General features: G+C 25.4%; 4 protein-coding genes across 4 annotated transcripts; 3 read left to right on the top strand and 1 right to left on the bottom strand.

Annotated features, from left to right (window-relative positions):
• Positions 1–130: 130 nt before the first annotated feature.
• On the top strand, positions 131–913 carry GO595_007118 (uncharacterized protein; the record flags this gene model as incomplete). The annotated part of the gene is made up of 1 exon (XM_067920547.1): positions 131–913. One exon carries the CDS (start codon positions 131–133, stop codon positions 911–913), a length of 783 nt encoding a protein of 260 aa, XP_067772637.1.
• Positions 914–1043: 130 nt separating this feature from the next.
• GO595_007117 (40S ribosomal protein S20) lies at positions 1044–1406 on the top strand (the record flags this gene model as incomplete). Its single annotated transcript, XM_067920546.1, has 1 exon — positions 1044–1406. One exon carries the CDS (start codon positions 1044–1046, stop codon positions 1404–1406), a length of 363 nt encoding a protein of 120 aa, XP_067772636.1.
• A 93-nt stretch (positions 1407–1499) lies between these two features.
• GO595_007116 (adenylyltransferase and sulfurtransferase) lies at positions 1500–2258 on the bottom strand (the record flags this gene model as incomplete). Its single annotated transcript, XM_067920545.1, has 1 exon — positions 1500–2258. The coding sequence occupies one exon, from the start codon at positions 2256–2258 to the stop codon at positions 1500–1502; it is 759 nt and encodes a 252-aa protein (XP_067772635.1).
• Positions 2259–6435: 4177 nt separating this feature from the next.
• Positions 6436–7174, top strand: GO595_007115 (uncharacterized protein; the record flags this gene model as incomplete). Its single annotated transcript, XM_067920544.1, has 2 exons — positions 6436–7075; positions 7158–7174. 2 exons carry the CDS (start codon positions 6436–6438, stop codon positions 7172–7174), a joined length of 657 nt encoding a protein of 218 aa, XP_067772634.1.
• Positions 7175–20765: the final 13591 nt, after the last annotated feature.

Below are 20765 nucleotides of genomic sequence, written 5' to 3'. Positions count from 1 at the left end.
ATTTTTATTTTTTGAAATTCCTCTTTTTCATGCGATTCATGTAAAGAATACTAAGTCGATAAATCTTCTACTTAAATCAGGATCCCAACTTACCATTGGTGAAAAGAGTGCTCTTCATTTTGCTGTTCGTATGAACGATCCAGAATGTTGTCGTCTCCTAATGTATTATGCAGATCTTAATCTAAAAGATCAAAAAGGTAGAACTGCTTTGGATATTGCTGCTTCTATGGCAGATGACCCTACCTGTGAGCTCCTCCTTGGTTGTAATCCAATCCCATCAACAACTAAAGGCGTTCAATTTGCTCAAGAAGTATCCGACCAAATAGAAAATGAAAAAGCTGCACTTTTAGCCGATTGGGAAATTAGGATCCATTCAAGTGGACAACATTATTTACAATTTTTAGATGATGTTATTCGTGTAACACGTCGTCTTAATCGTTTTTATCAACTCGTTGCTTTGAGAGTTAGAATGTATGAAAGAAGATTGAAACAATTTGAAAAGAAGATGAGTGTAAATGAAGGAGATCCTGATATTAATGCACTTTCTAAAATCCTTCTTTCAACATGGACAAAGAGAATTCAAGAGTCAAAGGATTTACAAAAGAAATTATTACCACAGATGTATTCTGCAAATGGAAATGAAGCACTACAAACCTGGAGCGATGCAACAAAGAAAAGAGAACAGTTTATGAAAGAACTCTTGCTAATGGCAAACAAAGAATCAAAAGGATTCATTGAAGTAATGGCAGAATCTGGTGACTTATCCACATTAAAGAACATGCAAGGAAAGAAGAGAGTGGAACAATTCCAACGAAAAATAGCAGAGTTGTGTGATAAAGAAATAACAGATCCAGAAGTAACAAAAAGAATAGAAGTACTTAACCAGCTCGCTGGCATAAGAGCGTCCAAATGAAATAAACAAAACGTGTAGAAAGTTCAAAAGGCCATCATTTTTGGAGTTATTAAACAATTGTCTTTAATTGTCACTTTTTAATAAGTTGGTGCTGTTTTGACAAGGTTTGTCTGGCTGTGCCTTTTCATCAATGAGCATTCCAACTGGTGACGAAAAGAAGGAAGTTCTTGCAACACAAGCACAACAGCGTATCCGCCTTACAATCACATCATCAAAGCTCCCAAATCTCCAAAAAGTTTGCAATAACCTCACTCAAAAACTTAAGGCCGAACATTTAAAGGTTCGTGGACCAATTCCAATGCCACGCCGTCGCCTTAGGATCACAACTCGTAGGGCTCCATGCGGTAATGGTACTGAAACATACGATCATTTAGAACTTCGTATTTACAAACGTGTTATTGATTTTGTTGGTACACCAGCAGCTGTTAAACAAGTAACACAAATTGGTCTCGAACCAGAAGTTCACGTCGAAGTTTCCGTAATAACAGAATAAACGAATTCTTAACAATTAAATTTAAAAACTTTTTACAAATGTACAATCTCACTCAAAGGCATTTTTTTCAACAAGTTTTGATTCTGTTTTATTTCATTGATTTGGCTTTTGACCAATTCCACAGACAGAGCAATTGACATTCTTCTCACGAAGCTTAAATCTCCTCATTTTCAACTTGAACATGTCTATGGTCAACAGCTCACGTACTAGTTTGTCGCCTACTCCGGTTATGATTGCAATTGCTTGTTGTGCTTGTAAAGTTCCAACAATTGAACATATTCCTGGAACGACTGGAGGTGGCGATGGCAATTGTTGTGGAACCTGTGGGTGAATACATGAAAAACATGGACATTCAGGATCTGATTCCAAATCACAATAAACAGAAACTTGACCTTGACCTGCTGTAATAGAGCCAAAAACCATGGGAACTGAAGCTCTGGCACATGCATGGTTAACTGCATATCTAACTTCAAAGTTATCAGTACAATCCATTACAACATTTGGATGATGTTCTTCGATTAATTGATAAGCTGTATCTTTATCAATGTGAGTAATAACTGGAACGTTATCTGATAAACAAAGAAGTGGTGATGAAGCTGCTGTTTTGGATTTTGATTTACCAATATCATTTTGTGTATATAAAAATTGACGATGAATATTAGATATAGATACTTCGTCACAATCAATAAGAATAAGATGACCAACACCAGAACGAGAAAGAATAGTTGAACATGTGCTTCCTAATCCACCACATCCTACAATCATGACTGTTGCATCTTTGAGCTTAGCTTGACCTTCAACCCCATAAACAGGGAGCTGGCGAGAAAATATTGTTTCCAAATCGCTTTCCATTTAAAAATGGAATTCGTTGATTGCAATCCGTGTGTTCGAGGTGCCCCATTTGCACGAAAAAACGTTTGTGTCCTGTTCATCTGTACATTGAGAAATCCATGTAATCAATTTCTTCATAAGTTTGTCCTTTTTTGAGTACAACGCTAAGTACATGCATTTTCGTCCTTTTCTATTTGAAAAGCTTTTAACCGAATTTATATTGAACATTATTCTTTGTATATTTAATAAATATTGTTTGGGATAAGCTTTACATAGTCTATTCCTTGCTATTACAAGAAGGGTTAACTGTATGGATCAATACTGATATATCAGTAACTATTAATATTTACAAAAATAATTATTAACTCGAATAACCAAAAATATTCAACTTATTGGAAGCAAATTACTGAAAATTCCAAACCAAATTAATTCTTTTTGTATAGAAGAAAAAGAAAAATAATTGTAATATTATTAATGACAGTATGAATAAATATATAAACAATTGCTTTTCTTGTAACATACTACATTTTTTAAATTAAAGACATTTTTTCATTTATAATTTGGTAATCATGAGCTTAAATCAGCAAAAAACGTCGAATAAAACAAAGGATCAACTTTTTGAATTTATTTTGCGGTTGTATGATTATTGCAAGAACAACCTTCATTTTGATCAAAACAACAGTTTTATGGTGAATTAGCAATTTATGGCACCACAAATTATTTTTGGTCAGTATCAAGATTCTTTAGCTTTAACCTAATAGATAGCTCAAACGATTGTTTAAAATAATTTAAAATTATTAAAACTGTATTTTCAGTTTCTTGAAATTAAACAAAAAAATTGTTCATGGTTGGTTTTTCCAAACAATATGAATCATGAATGAAAACAATGAATTTACTTTTAAAAAATATTCCTTCATAGTATAACTGTTTATTTTGTGTTATTAGATTTCGGGTTTTATTTGGTTTTACTCTTTTTCTCAAGAAATAATTTTACGATTTCTGTGTAACCATTTACAGATGCAATTGTAGGCGCTGCATAAAATAATTTAATTAATCTCCATGTATTATTTTGGAACAAAAAATAATCAAAATTTTTATCAAATCAAATCTATAAATATCTTTAACATTAATATCAATTCTTTTTTGTTCAAGAAGTAATTTAACTATTTCCGTCCGATGATTTCTAGTTGCTAAATTAAGTGCCGTTATAAATAATTTAAATAATTTCCAAATATTATTTTGAAATATTAAATTATTAAAATAAATTTTAAATAAAACAAATAAATATCTTTAGCATTAATATCAATTCCTTCTTGTTCAAGAAGTAATTTAACTATTTCTATATGACCTTTCCAAGATGCCAAAATAAGTGCTGTATTAAACAATTTAAGTAATTTCCAAATATTATTTTGAAATACCAAAATATTAAAATAAATTTTAAATAAAATAAAAAAATACCTTTAGCATTAATATCAATTCCTTTTTGTTCAAGAAATAATTTAACTATTTCTATATGTCCATTTGAAGATGCCAAAATAAGTGCTGTATTAAACAATTTAAGTAATTTCCAAATATTATTTTGAAATATCAAATTATTAAAATAAATATTAAATAAAACAAATAAATATTTTTCTCATTAACATTAATTCTTTTTCGTTCAAGAATTAATTTAACTATTTCTGTATGACCTTTTTGAGATGCATACATAAGTGGTGTATAAAATAATTTAAATAATTACCAAATTTTATTTTGAAATACCAAAATATTAAAATAAATTTTAAATAAAACAAATAAATATCTTTAGCATTAATATCAATTCCTTTTTGTTCAAGAAGTAATTTAACTATTTCTGTATGACCTTTCCAAGATGCATAAATAAGTGCTGTATCAAATAATTTGAATAATTCCAGAATATCATTTTGATATATAAAATTATTAAAATAAATTTTAAATAAAGCAAATAAAAATTTTTAGCATTAATATCAATTCCTTTTTGTTCAAGAAGTAATTTAACTGTTTCTATTTTACCATTTTCAGACGCTTTCATAAGTGGAGTTTTAAATAATTTAAATAATTTCCAAATTTTATTTTGAAATACCAAAATATTAAAATAAATTTTAAATAAAACAAATAAATATTTTTCTCATTAACATTAATTCTTTTTCGTTCAAGAATTAATTTAACTATTTCTGTATGACCTTCTGAAGATGCTTCAATAAATGATGTTTCAAATAATTTAAATAATTTCCAAATATTATTATGAAATATAAAATTATTAAAATAAATCCAAAATAAAACAAATAAATATCTTTAGCATTAATATCAATTCCTTTTTGTTCAAGAAGTAATTTAACTATTTCTGTATAACCTTTTATAGATGCTTTCACAAGTGCTGTTTTAAATAATTTGAATAATTTCCAAATATTATTTTGAAATTCTAAATTATTAAAATATATATTAAATAAAACAAATAAATATTTTTAGCATTAATATTGATTCCTTCTTGTTCAAGAAGTAATTTAACTATTTCTTTGTAACCATTTCGAGATGCATAAATAAGTGCTGTTCGAAATAATTTAAATAATTTCCAAAAAATATTTTGAAATATAAAATTATCAAAATAAATTTTAAATAAAACAAATAAATATCTTTAGCATTAACATCAATTCCTTTTTGTTCTAAAATGTATTTTATAAGTTCAATGTTTTCTGACTTTGTAGAAAAAAGAATTATATTTTTTGGGATTTGATTTTTTGATAGGAAATATTTTATCAGATATAAATTTCCAATTTTAGCTGTTTTATTCATTATTAAATCATTTATTTTCATTCCATTTTGATATAAAAATAAAAAAATTTCATAGTTGGAATATTTTAAACATATCTTTCCTAATTCTTCCAATGTTTTTATTTCTTCTAATTTATTTTCATAAAGAAATTTAAAAATGTTATTTTGATGAAATTCAATTGCTGTTTTATATGCATTTTGAAAAGATGAATGATTTTGTTCACATAAATGAATGATTTCTTCATTTCCACCTGCAACTGCATATTTACCTGTGTTATTTACTTTTGCACCATTCATAAGTAAATATTTAAAACATTTAATTGATCCAAAAAATGCTGCATAATCATTAATGTAACATTTTTATGATTAATAAATGAACATCTTTCATAAAGTGATGGTTCAATTGTTTGATCAAAATCAAAATTTGTTTGTGATGTTATTTCTTGAAGTTTTTCGATTTCATCATTTCGAATTATTTTTGAGATTTCATTTGGATTATGCCCTTCCTTAATTAACTGCTTATCAAGTCCATAATCATCTTTTGAAAAATTTTCATTTGATTTACCCATGAAATAATCAAAGAAGTGATATGTTGTCCTATATTTTGTGGTTTTACCATATTTAAGATACTTTGGATCAATTAAATTTTTTTTAATCATTTTCATCTTTAAATAACATGATTCTTGTGTATTAAATTTAACTAAATAATTTCTAAATATTTTAATAATGTTTGGGTTATATTTATTGATTTCTTCTTCTTTGAGTTTAATATTCTCTAAAAAGTTTATATAAATATAATTTAATTCTTTCTTTGAATAAAATGCATAATAAACTAAATTACAAATTATCAAATTAAATGAATATGGAAAATTTAGATCAAATAATTTCATTGTTTGTTCAATTGATATTTCAAAATTTTCTTGTGTTAAATTAAATATAATTTGTTTGAGTTTTATAAATTTTTTTACAATAACAGAAAATTTGCTTTTTCTTGTTTTCCTGTGTGATTTATGCCTTTCTTTCTGCAAGCAGGGATGAAATAATTTTTTGACATCTTTTATTAACATTACAAAAAGTGTTAAATAATTATGCTATCGTCCTCTTTTTTTCTTTAAAAAAAGCTAGCTTAACAGATCCCTTACCAAGTTTGAATTTGAAATCAATATAACAAAAATATGGAAAAAATGAATTTTCTTTGATGTTAAACGTTGTCATTTTTTTTTTGATGATTCTACAATTTTCTTATAACATAAAAAGTTTTGCATTTGAAAAAATTAATAAACCAAAAAATTAATTATTTTATAAACTATGGTAAAATCAAAAATGAATTTTATGTTTATTTTTGTACTGGTGACTTCGTTCTTTTATGAAAGAAAAAAAATATTTAAACGTATTCAAGGCCCCCTAATTAATGTCCTTACTAAAATTTTTTGCTCCTGACTCTCAAGAAACAGATGAAGAGTTTGTCAATCGATGTTTGGACAACCTAAACAACCCTAAGTTAGTTCGAGATGCACTTATAGATATTGTTCCATTTGCACGAAAATATTCTTCAATAATTGGTCTAAAGTCAAGCACGATTCTAGCTAAGCTTCTATCAGATTTTAGTAAAGATAACGAAGCAGTACAAAATATTTTACAAATCTTGAATGAACTTGTTCTTGATGATAGTCTTGATTCCAATTCTAATTCTGGTTATATTGTTGATGAAGAAACTGCACTTCCTAATATTTTTGAATGTCTTAACAATAAGTCTGCAAAAATCAGAGGATTATCTCTGAGTCTTATCAAAAATTTATTACGACTTCAACCATCAAAAGTACAATCATTCTTTTTCGAGACTGCTCGAGCACAGAAATCCCTTTGCAATCTTATTGATGATCCAGTTGATATGATTCGCTCTAATTTCATGTATCTTATTCCATCGTTAGTTCAAGGCAATAATGACATTCAACAAATGATGGCATTTTCTCTTATGGATCCACTTGCAGAACGTATTTCCACTCTTCCATCTGCTGAAGTGATTCCAGCACTTCAATCATTGCTTGATGGTAATTCTAAAGTTCAAAAATTATTTGTAGAAACGGGACATTTAACTAAACTCTTACCACTTATAAAATCACGAGATGACAGAGCAATTTCACTTTTAACAATGTTGTTTCAATCAACAGATGCAGCATCATTTCGACCGTTTATTTTGGACAGCGGTTTAATTCCACCGTTAATTAACGGTATCATGAATCATAGCACAAATTCGAAAACACTTTTAAAACTTTTAGGATATATAATTCGAGGGAGTACAGAGTTATGTTTATCCATATCAAATGAACTTGAAAAAATCATCACGTTAACAATAACAACTAAAGATAATGAAGAACAAAATTGCGGACTATTTTTCATTGAATGTTATTGTATTAAAGGATCAAAATCAGTTTCCGAAGCATTATGTAATCATAACTCATTATCAAATATATTACAGAACTTCAATGAAATGATAACAGAGAATTATGCGATTTATAACATTGCATGTTCATGTTTAATAACAAATAATGAAACGAAAAACATTTTTTATGTTAATAATTTGAACAATGACAAAAGTTTCTTTATGTATTCAATTGAAACATTATCAAAGATTACTAACAATAATTCGATTGTATTACCCGTAATATTAAAATTCATTTCTGCGATAATTTGGGAATCTTCAACAGCTACAAAATTGTTCATATCAACGATTTCATCATTACAAAGGAAAGATAAACAATCAACGATTATATTTTTAATATCTTTATGTATTGATGAAACTAAAGAACCTTTGCTAAAGAGTATTACAAGTTTAATATTACTTGAATCATTATTATTTAAGACTAATGATGAAGTATTTATACAATTAATCGAATTAATTAAAGCACGTATAGGAATATCAGTTTTGATTACATCGATAAATAATTATGTCGATTCTTTAGAAGAACAATCAATTTGGTATGATTTTGTTCAAGATGTTGTTCGAGTTGTCCGTAAAAACAGAGAAAATCTTTTAGATATTAAATCCGAAATACAAAACGATTCAACTTTTCAAGCACAAATATTAAACTTAACTGAAAAAAATGACGAATTAACAAAACAAAATATTGAACTTAATAAGAAAATCGAAGAAAATAAAGTGACAATTGAATCACTTGAACAACAAATTGAAGAAATTCAAACTGTTATACCGACATATGAAAAATGTTTAAATGATCAACAACAAACTATAGCTCAAACGAATGAAGAAAAAGAACTTTTAAATCAAGAAATCGAAAAATTAAAATCAAAACTTTATAATACTAATAATATATTATTAGGCAATGATGATGATGATTTACAAGTTAAATATAATGATTTATTAAAACAATTTAATGAAACAAAAGAAAATTTATTAAATCAAATAAAAAACTTAAAAGAAGAAAATCAACAATTAAAAGATAAATTACTTTCATCAAATGTAACTAATCAATTAGTTAAAGAAAATGATGACTTAAGACAACAAATTGATAAAGCTAAAAAGCATATTAAAGATTTAGAACAAGTTGATCAAGAATTACAAAACTCTAAAAAAGAAATAGAAAAATTATTAAAAGATAAAATTGAACTTGAACAAAAATTAAATAACAGTAATCAATCAAATGATAATGAAAAAGTTTCAGATTTATTATTACAAATACAAAACAACAAAAAAGTTATTGAAAATTTACAAAATGAACTTTCAAATAAAAACAAAAATAATTCGACAAATGAATTAATCGAAAAGGAATTAAATGAAATTAAAATTAGAAATCAAGAAAAAGAATTAGATTTAAATAATGAAATAAATAAATTAAAACAAGAATTAAATGAAATTAAAAAGTCAAAAGAATTCGATTCTGAAAATTTCACAAATGAATTAACTCGAATTCAACAAATGAATACAGAAACAGAAAATGAACTTGTTAATGCTATGGATGAAAATGAAAAACTTATAAATAAATTAAAATCAAAAAAGGAAAAAATTCAAAAACTTAAATGTAATATTAAAAATATTTCATCAAATGAAAATACTTTTAATGAAAATGAAACATTAAATAAGTTAAAAGAACAATTAATAGAATATCAATTACAAAATAAAAATTATATTAAAGAAAATGAAACATTAAATTTCGAAGTTAATAAAACACAAAAAGAAATCAAAGATTTAATTGATCAAAACAAGAAATTGAATTCCGAAATAAAGAATTTCGATGAAGAAAAAGAGAAAATTATAAAGGAAAAAAATGAACAAATTATTAAATTACAAGAAATATCTGAAAATCAACAAAATAATATCGAAAAGTTGACTAAAATGATCGATAATTCAAACAATGAATTACAAAAAAGTAAAAACTTAATTCATGAGTTACAACAAAATGATAATAAAAAAGAAGATTTAAATAATCAAATAAATTCATCAAAAGATTTAATTAAAAAACTCGAGTTAAAAATTAATGAACAAAAAGAAGAAATTAAAAATTTACAAAATAAAGTTTCAAATGATAATAAAAATGAAAAAATATCAAAACTTGAAGCACAAATAAAGCAACAAAATAAAGAAATAGAAATACAGAAAGAACTTTTAAATAAAACAAAGCAAAAGAATCAAAAACTAAAAACAGAAATATTAAATCTTCAAGTAAATTCAAATAAAGACAACGATTTCGACAAAATAATTAAAGAAAAAGATAATCAAATTAACAAATTGGAACAGAAGTGCCAAAAACTAAAAGCAAAAACATTAAATATTTTATCAGTTGAAGCGAATTCTAACAAAGACAACAACAAATCAGAAATACAAATGAAATCAATCAAAACTGATAACGGAATAAAATCGAATTTAATTATTCTCGAGCAACAAATAGCAAAAATCAAAGGTTCGATTAACAACATCAATTCTTTAAATGATGCCGAACTTGTCGAACTGATATCGACGCAAATTAATTCGATTTTATCGGAATTTTCATCAACCAAACAAGAAATGAACGAAATAAAAAGTAAATACAACAAAAACAAAGAAGTTTCACGCGAACTAAAACAAAACGTGAACAAAGTAATTGTTAATATGTCGCAATTAAAAGAGAAATTAAATCTTTCGGATAAAAGAAATAAAGAATTACGAGAAAAATTAAAAGAAATGAATCAGAAATTTGACGAATCAGAAAGAAATCAGGCGGAACTTAGAGAGAAACATCAGTCTGCATTGAGATTGATCGGGGAATTATGGACTAAGAACCAAACATTGACTCGAAATGCTAAAAAATGATCTTAAATTATCAATAAATACTTACTGTAGAACATTTTACTTTTAATAAATTTGCGTTTTCATTTCCAAATGGAAACAAAAGTTTCAGAATTAAATTGGATCTTCATGATACAAAATGAACGAGATAGAAAAATTAAGTAAAAATATTTTATAAATAACAATAAATGATTTGTGAATTTTCATATCGAAAGTTTTTTGAACTTTGATATCCAATGCTTTGTTAAATTTATATATTTCATTGGATCGCCATATTCGCTCCAAATATCTTTATTATATTTGAATTTACCATGTTCGATTGCTGGTTCAATCATTGTTCCTTGAAGCCAATTATTAAAAGAGTTTATTAACACAGCGGGTGGATTTGCTTCAATTGCAGCTTTCCACATTCGATTGTAATATTCGCCATTTTCACGACTACGTTGCAAAATTGGAGAACTCCATCTCCTTGTTTGTGTATCGTTGAAACCAGGTGATACTGTGGGAATAAAGAACATGTTTCTTTCGGCTGAAATAGAACTAATCAATTTCCAATTCGAAATTGTGGATGCATAAATATGACCTTCTGAAGCATCTAGTGTGAAAATACCATCATATCCCTCTTCCATTGACGCGCCAACATCACTTGAATAAGTGATTGTATTTATAAAGAAAAGATTTGGAAATTTAGATATCAAAGTTGGAAATGAATTGATGAAATTTGACTCTGAAAATAATATAACAGGTTTGTTATCAATAGAGAATACGGATGGATTCTCTTTATAGTTTTGATAAAAATAATTGATATCTGATTCTAAAGAATAATAATTTTGTGAATTGTAAAAAGGTATAAAAATTCCTACTTTAATGTTATAATCAGGAACAATTTTTAGTAAAAGATCAAGTGTTTGAATTGAAAACTTTTCAAAACCATCATTAAAGAAATCAGAATGGTTGGTTCCAAAATAATATAAAAATATAGCATCAATTCCAATTGATGATAGGATAGAACAGTGATGTCTTAGGATAGATTCATTATGTGACGAATATATTCCTAATTTAGGATATAAAGTTGATGGTATATCTGGTGGAACAATTCTTTCTGGTGAAGAAGAGCGAATTTGATAAGACCAAGATACTAAAGCTTTATCATTTTCTATTGTGCCCCAACATCCAAAGTATAATGCAAAAACTTTTTTTGAATATTTTTTATATTTTGTGTCTTTTTCAATTCTTGAGGGATTGTGTCGTGAAATAAATAATATAATTAGAGATAATGTATTAATAATGAAGAAAAGAACAGTTTTTTCCTTTGCATTCATAAAGACGTTTATTGGCAGGTTACTTTACCTTCAAATTTTGATGACAATTTGGAATTGAATTATGCACGTTTATAATTGCTAAAATGGAAAAATCAGAAGAAAATAAAGCAGCAAAAGCTATTGAAGAATTACAAAATCGAATCAAAGGGCTCGAAAATGAAATTAAGAAAAAACGAAATGAAGTAATTGTAACAAAGGAAAAATTAATCAATTATCAAATTGAAAAAAGTGAAAGTCATCAAATATCACTAAATGAAGCAATCAAAGCACAAAAAATGCTCGAATGTTCGTCACAAAATTTAATTGAACTCAGACAAATTCGAAAAGAAAATCAAATTTTGAAGTTACAAATTCATCAAGTTCAATCAGAAATCATTTCTATTTCTCAAAAGCCATCACACAAAAAAATAGAAGAAACTGAAGAACGTAAACATAATGAAAAACTTCTCTTAGAATTTGAGAATCTTCTATCATTGCTTTTATTTCCACCTAACTTTGAGTTAAATGTAAGCCTCCAAAATATTTCTAACAGAACTAATTTTTTTACATCAGTCTCAGATAAAACCTATTCGATAACAGCTTCAGTACATACTGTTATCCAAAAGATTCACAATCTTCCATCTCCTCTTTCACATCAAAATTTTCATAAAAAGCAAGAAATTGTTATTATATTACTAAACTCAAAGTTTTTATACTGCAAACTACTTGAAGAAATATGGAATTTACAGAAATCAAAAATAAATTCGAAATTTAAAACAAGAGTTCAAGATAAAATCGAACAGAAGCAAGTGTATTTATATAAATTAAAAAGGGCAATAGATAAATATCAATTTAATAAATAATTTAATTAAATATTATCAACATTCTTGGCTCAATTTTATTATATTGCAAAGTGTAATCATTCCGAATTCATTTAAGTAAACTAAATATTGATTTTTTATGAATCATAAATTTTGAAATGAATTAAAATATCTAAAAACAAATATTTATTTACAATATTACCTGAAGCTCATTATTTTCATTAAGTAGCTGCTCATTAACTTCGTCGCTTCCATCCCTTTCTTCTGCTCCTTCTTCTGTTTTCCCTTTGATGCCACTTTTCCACATTTCGCTCAATTCGTTATTGCACGCAGCGGCCGAAAGGGTCAGAATTAACACCGAAGGAAATATCCATAGCAACGCTGGCTGTCCATGATTCATTACATGTACCATAATCCATGAAATAATCACTCCTAAAAAATATCCTAAAAATGATATTTCGAAATATCGAGTACCTCTTTTCAGGTCATATCGCATGAAAAAGTCTAAAACAAGACCAGGAATAACAATGTCACCTGCTCCAATTAATGAATTATGGTTGCCATTTGGAATAGAAAAAGTTGCAGGTATATGTGCTGAGGCACTAGTTGCGGCAACAACCATAACGCTCTTCCCAAACACTAATGGTGATAAGAAAACCCACCAAACGTCATATATAACAAAACATATGGATACAATTACACATATTTTTAGTGAATTAATCTTAAGAAATGTAATGCCTGTAACACATATGCAAAATGTTATAAGGTTGGTTATAAGCCAATGTTCTGTAATAAACCAAATTAATGGAATAATTATTGAAAAGATTATTGTGACAATTAGATTTATCAACCTATGTCTAAATATCATCCAAAACCAGTCCCATGAAGTAAAAAGAGAAGAAACAAAACATGGGAAAAGAATGATTATTTTCAAAAATTGTAAAAATGATTCAGCAAAGAAAAATATAATTAAAAGAACTCCAGAACTTAAAACAAGCATTAAAACAAGAAATTTTGGTGTAATTTCTGATTGTTCATCTGGAGTTGGCCTAATGTAATCAGGTCTACTTTGTTGATGCTGTGGTTCGAACAGCAATCCTGCTGATGCCGTACATCCGTAAAGGATAGTGGATGATGAAATTAATAGAAGAGCAATGGATGCGAAATCCATTTTCTGTGATTTGTGAGCGATTTAATCGTTTTCATCATAAAAATTTCAAAAATTCGACCAGATATAAAATTTTTGCTGAAACACATTACACAATATATTCTTTTTTGCTTTTTTTTTTTTTAAATACATAATATATTTTAAAGTATATAAGGTGAAAATAAAAGTATTGTATTTCTGATTTTTTTAATTTCATATCATCACACAAGATTTCATAAAGAGAATTAAAGTGATTGTAGAAAGATTTCCCAATGATAGCATCCAAAGAATCCATCGGATTCATATTCAAAAAACGCACAACTCCTCGAAAAAACCAAAATCAGAAATATTTTAAAACCTAAAATTAATAAAATATTAAGTCAACACATTTATTATTTTCACACATGAAATCATTATCTTTTTGAAAATTATTGATGGATTACAAAAAAGTTTGAGCTGTTCGATGTATTGCAATCATTTCAAACCCCTTAAAAATCATATTGATTTCCAATGCATTTTTTGTTTAAACGCCATTAAACGAAAATTTACGTTAAAATTTTTATTTATTTATAGTGTCAAATCTCTGAATTGGGGATATTTTTGGTAAAAGTTCTCGAGCTCCTGCTGGTTCACTTCTTTTCTCATGCAATACTTTATGTAGTCGGGCGGGTGGTCACTGAAGTTACCGTGCTCTTTCATCAGATGTCTGTAACAGTCGTCTTCCACTTCGAAAGGGCCTGCGCCGCAATAGTAACAGAAGTGTTTTCCGCATGTGCATTCGATGTGATTACAGAACTGAGTCTTTTCGATTATTTTATGGCAATTCGGGCAAATTCTAAAACCTTTTGGCACGTGGACTTTATTATTACATTTACCTATTTCATGCCATTGATTACATTCATTACAAAGAATGAAATTACATCCATTTACATTACATCTCAGTAATGTATGTGACTGTGGAGTTCTATATAATATTGACATATGATTTGGACAATATGTAATTTTCGGTGATGCTTTTAATGCTTTAACAGCTATAGATGTTACATAAGCTTTGGTTACATTTGTTAATTCTTTTTCATGAATAAACGCCCATATTAATTGTCCAAATGGTATTATCGGCCATTTTCCTAATTGATTAATATTCGTCTCAAAGATTTCTATTGGTCGAATTAAGTCATTGTTTTCATATATTTTATCTATACGAACAGTTTCAGAATTTTCATCATACATTTTACCTAATGCTGCAATTAATAAACTTTTAATACAAACACAACAATAATTTAAGTTTTGCGTTGTACGATTTTGATAATAAATACTAATAAGTTTCTTCGATAATATTAATTCTTCTTCACAACAATTTACATAATTACCTAAAATTTCTTGTGAATTATTTTGATCATTATTTATATTAAATTGATTAATAAATGTTATCACAATATTATCATCAATAGAATTCGGTACTATAATAATTCGTTTCGATGGATTAATTAACCATTTCTTTTCACTCGGATAATCCTTGTTTTGAATTGCATTAGTTAAGATTTGAATATTAATTCCACCAGGTATAGTAATATGTTTATATGGAAATGTTGGTGGTTCTTTAAGTAATAATTCATTAACTTTATTAATTTGATCGATTTTTCCATACCAAACATTGTTATTATAATTCAATTCGATTTGATGCTGTTTAAGATATTCATTAAAGATATTAATACATTTCTTCTTAGTTAATAATGTCGGATCAATTATATTCGTTGGAATATATAATACATTAATATCTTTACCTAAGATTTCATCAATGAACATTGAAGCTAAAGGTGTAATAAATTCGATTGTATACATATAAGCTTTAATGATACCTTTTAAGTTATTATTATTAACTTCAATATATTCATTAACTTTATATATTATAAATCCAAAGTTTTGTATTACATTTTGTACTTTTTGGATAAATTGTTCTTTTGTATAATTCGAATTCTTTGAATGTTTAAATTCTACTTCATAAATTGGCATTTGAATAATATTTGTATTATCATATTTAATAATTGATGTAATTGAACTTATAAATGATTGGATGAATTTATTAGTTTTATCTATATTATTATTATTATCATTTATTATATCAAGTGTAATTTCATTATTATCATTTAATTTTATTAGATTATATTTATCTTTAATTTTATCATCAATTCTATTAAAAACATTTCCAGTAGGATTTATTGTTAATGTTTTTATTGGAATTTCTTTTTCTAAATGATTATTTTTAATATTGTTTAATATTAAATCATTAAATAATTTTTGTATTTTATTTTTTATATTATTATTATTACAAAAGAATATTCGTTTTCCATAATTCTTAAATGTAAATAAATTAGGACATATAGTATTAGCAAAATTATTCATATTAAAATTATTTTGTTGATTATTATTTTTGAACCAAATCATTTCTTTTTGATTTGGAATTTTTTTATCAGATAAAATTATTAAATGTGAAAAATTATTTATATCAAAAACATAATTTAAATTACGATTAATTATCGGCTTTTTAATGTTATCATAAGAATATTGATTATTATCTAATGATAATGATAACATTTCACCAGTCATAGCTATAGTTAATTTATTAGTAACATCATTAAGTCGACTAATATAAGTTAATAAATAATTTAATGTATCCTTATTAATTTGATATGGATATAATACTTTTTCATTAAAGAAAATTATATTCGAATCTTGTTTTTCTGAGCCAATAACTTTAAGAGATATACAACATTGAAGATTAAAGTGAGGAATTAATATAGATGAAGGTGTATAAGGTAAAAGTAATGAAACATTTTTAATAGCTTCATTAAATATATTTTCGGCATTTGTATTTTTAGGTGAATAAGTTATTACACTTTGATTTTTATGTATTGAGATACAAAATAATGTTTTTTCATTATCATTATCATTTAATTTCTTTGTATTAAATTTACAAAATTCATTTTCATTAGGCTTTAAATATTCTTCAAGTAAAATAGATGAAAATTCTTCTTGTGCTTTAAATACATAATCTGTTGTTAATGATATCGGTTTATATAATATATAATTGTTTTGTATTGACAAGTTTCGTTCATGATTAAAATCACGATGAATATATGTACCAACATTAGTTTCTGTAGATTTATTATGTACAATATTTAATATATAAACACAACTTGGTGATGTATAACCTATAGATCCTGGCCTCATTTTAACTATAACTTTTGATTCTTTTTGATTATTATTATTATTAAATGTTAAGTTTTCATTACCTTTATAAACTATTAATGGATCTTTTTCAACATTTTCTATTGTTTCAAACATAACTTTTCGACATAATGACCATTCTTCTTTAGAAGATATTGTAGAATCAATAATATTTTGTATAAATTTCATTAAATCAATTCTCTTAATTAATTTATTTAATTGTTTAAATATATCTTTTTGATGAATATTTAAATTCCTTGATATTGTTAATATTGTTGAATAAATTTGATATGCTAAATTATAATTTAAGCCATAATCATTTGTTAAACATTTCCATTTTCTAATATCTATTTTTGTTAAATCCAAAAATGTTTTAAGAATTGTTATAATATCAGAATCATTACAAAAATTATGTTGTAATACTTTTGCATATACATCAGTTATTAAATTATTAGTAGAAAATATTAATACTATTAATGAACCTAATAATTCAACTAATGAAGTATCTTTATCTACATTCTTAGATGCATTAATAATAGAATTAGCTAAAAATGGTGGAATTGTTTGAAACATTGAAATCTTTGATCCATATTTTGTAATTTCACCTGTTTCTGGATTAATAGCATTAAATTTATATAATTCATTCATAAATTGTTCAAGTAATTTAGGCTCAATTTTATCCGGTAAATTTGTAAGTTTTTCAAGTTTAATATCCATTTTTCGTAATGATAATATATTAGAACTAATATCAGTAGTTAATAAATCAGGTAATAATGAATCTTTCATTGGCATATCTTTGATAACTATTTGTATTGATATTCCTGGACATACTCTACCTACACGACCTTTACGTTGTGTTTGATTTTGTGTTGATATTAATTCTTCATTTATTATTGTTAATCCACATGTTGGATCATATATAGATTGTTTATATAAACTTGTATCAATTACTACTTTTAATTGATCAATTGTTACTGATGATTCTATAGCATTTGTAGCTAAAATGATTTTGATAATATTATCATGATCTTTTATCGGTCTCTTAGCTATATCTTTTTGATTTTGTGTTACATAACCTGTAAATTTGATAGGTAATATAAATAATGTTTCTTTATCATTATTAATAATTTTATTAATGTTCTTATTAAATAATTCGATGTTATTAAATGATATATTATTAATAACTTGTATATTACGTTTTTCATTATTTAAAGTTTTAATCAGACCTAAAATATCATGATTAATTTCATTAATTCGTGAATTACCTGATGAAAATATAATAATATGACCAATTTCTAATTCATTATTAGCCATTCTTTTAATAATGTTTATAGTTTCTGTTGCTGCTACTTTTGTTACTTTATTTTTATCTTGGATTTCTATTTTAATATTTTCTACAGGGAAAAGTTGTGAATCTTCAATTGTTATAGTCTTAACATCTTTAAAACATTTATTTATTGAATAATCAGGTGTAGCAGACATCATTAATATATGTAAAGGAAATGTGTTTTTGAAATTGATTTTTCTTGATAATAAAGAAATTAATACATCAGTTTCTACTGTTCTTTTATGAATTTCATCAAGACAAAATCGAGTTTTAGATATAATATCAATACCTTCTTTCTCTGTTTCTGTTATTAATCTTATTAAGTTATGAGGTGAAAATAAACCAATGATAGGTTTATTAATTTCATTTCTTGAAATCTTATAATAATTAATCATTGTTTTAATATCATTAGTTAAAATGACTGTATCTTGCATAATATCTTTAAAATCATTAATTTTATCTGTAATTATATTTGCACTTGGTTGTGTCATTATAAAATATGGATGTTTGAAATTTTCCATTAATATTTTAAGTGCAAATATAAATGGTGAACATCGAGTTTTACCACTACCTGTAGAACTTTTTAACATAATAACAGAATCATGTTTTTTTAATAATTCATAATGTATTAAATATACTGGATAAATCCTTGTAAATAATGAATTTTCATCAGATGGCTTGAAACTTAAATCAAAGAATAAATCTGCAATTTGTTTAATCGTAGATTTATTACTTAAGAATTTAAAATATATAGAAACAGCTTTAAATGTTTTTAATGTATTTTCAAGATATAAATCATTTTGTTCATTTGTATTTTCTTCTTTTTCATAATAATGTAGTAAGTTACAAAATGATTGTTGAATTAATAATATTTGACCTGGTAATTTCTTATTAGTTTTGAAATATGTCGATATTTCTTTGATATATTGTAATATTTTACTTTGTTTATCTTTATCGTTAACATCCATTTTTTCAATTATTTCTTTAATATTTATAAGAAATTGTTGTAATGATTGTTCACTGATATCAAATTGTGATAAGAAATTTATTAATTTTGGTTTTATATTTGATGGTGGTACTATACATGTAAAAAGTTGATTAATTAATGAGTTTGCTTGTTCCCATTGAGATTTATCTAAATTATATCTTCCTATAATTCTAAGGATTTGATTAATGTTTTTATTTCTTAAGTTAAAAATATGATTAAATGCATTTAATAATGATCGAATTTCTTTCTCTGTAAATGAATCGAAATTTAATGATAATATAACTTTGTTAATAATTTCTTCATCTTGTGCTTGTACTTTAATAGATAATAATAATTCAACTAATTCTTCATATTTAATTTTAGGAAATGATGAAATTATTTCTTCGATATTATCCATAACTTCTGTTATGCCTATAATCATTCTCGAATATATTTGTTCAATGTTAATATTTTTTACTTGTTCTATAATAAAACCTGATTCTTGTAATTGAAGAATTTCTTCAAATACATCTTTAGCAAAATATTGATATAAACTAGTGGGAATAGGTAATGAAATAATCGTAAATTTAGAGATTACTAATTGGGCACGTTTAACTCCATCAGGTAAATCAAATTTAACTGTTTCAAATTTTGTCCATTTTGGTGCTTCTACAATTTCTTTAATAGGATCACTTTCTCTTTTAATATATTTAAGATTAATTACGATTTTAATTGCTAATATAAAAATGGTTTTATATATATCATTGTTTTGTGTAATTTCATTCATTCTTTGAACTTTAATTTCATTTTCATGTTGTTTATAAATAGCATTCGAAAGTTTTGTTGTAACACTATTAATGTTTCTAATTGGATGTTGTGTAATTAATATACCATTAGATGTACCATATCCATAAAAATTCTTAAGATTTCCTATGACATATGAATAACCATCATATAATGAAGCAAATTTCGATTTAATTAGACTTTCATCATTATTCATATTAGGTATATATGTAATCTTTGTTAGATCCGAACTTGAATTAATAAATTTATATGGAATTTCAGTAAGTTCTTCAAATTTTTGATTGGTAGAAAAACTCTTCTTAATTACAATGGGCGCTGACATAATAATTGGTATAAGCATAAAATCAGATACAGCTTTATACGAATAATAAAGAATTTGACTACATGAAATAGATTGATTGTTTCGAATTTTTGGATTAAAATTCTTTGAATTAATATTAGGCTCACCTAAAAATCTTCTTGACAATGAAAATGTGTTTTTCGAGAGATTTTTTAAATTTAATATTTGGCTCAAGTTGATATATGAAAAATTACTTGAGTAATACATTTGTAATATTTCAATGTCTTTTTGATCTTTGATATAAAATTGCGTTGACATAAGGAAACTATAAATAGTTGGATTAGGAACATTATCTACATAATGAATACATAAAATACCTTTTTTGGAACATATTAAAAATAAAGAAATTTGATTGTGATCGATTTGTTGGAGTTCAATTAATAGAGGTGGGGTTTGATAGTGTATTTGAAGATAGTAAAAAAGTTCTTTATCAGTTGATTCAATATATGTTACTGGAACTTTGGCTCTTGGATAAAAATCAACTATGACTTCCTTCTTATTTGGCCAGCTATGCTTAGAAAA

Source organism: Histomonas meleagridis (genome assembly GCF_020186115.1).
Source record: "Histomonas meleagridis strain 2922-C6/04-10x chromosome Unknown contig_51, whole genome shotgun sequence".
NCBI classification, from domain to species: Eukaryota; Parabasalia; order Tritrichomonadida; family Dientamoebidae; genus Histomonas; species Histomonas meleagridis.
This window is presented reverse-complemented; position numbering and strand designations above follow the sequence as displayed.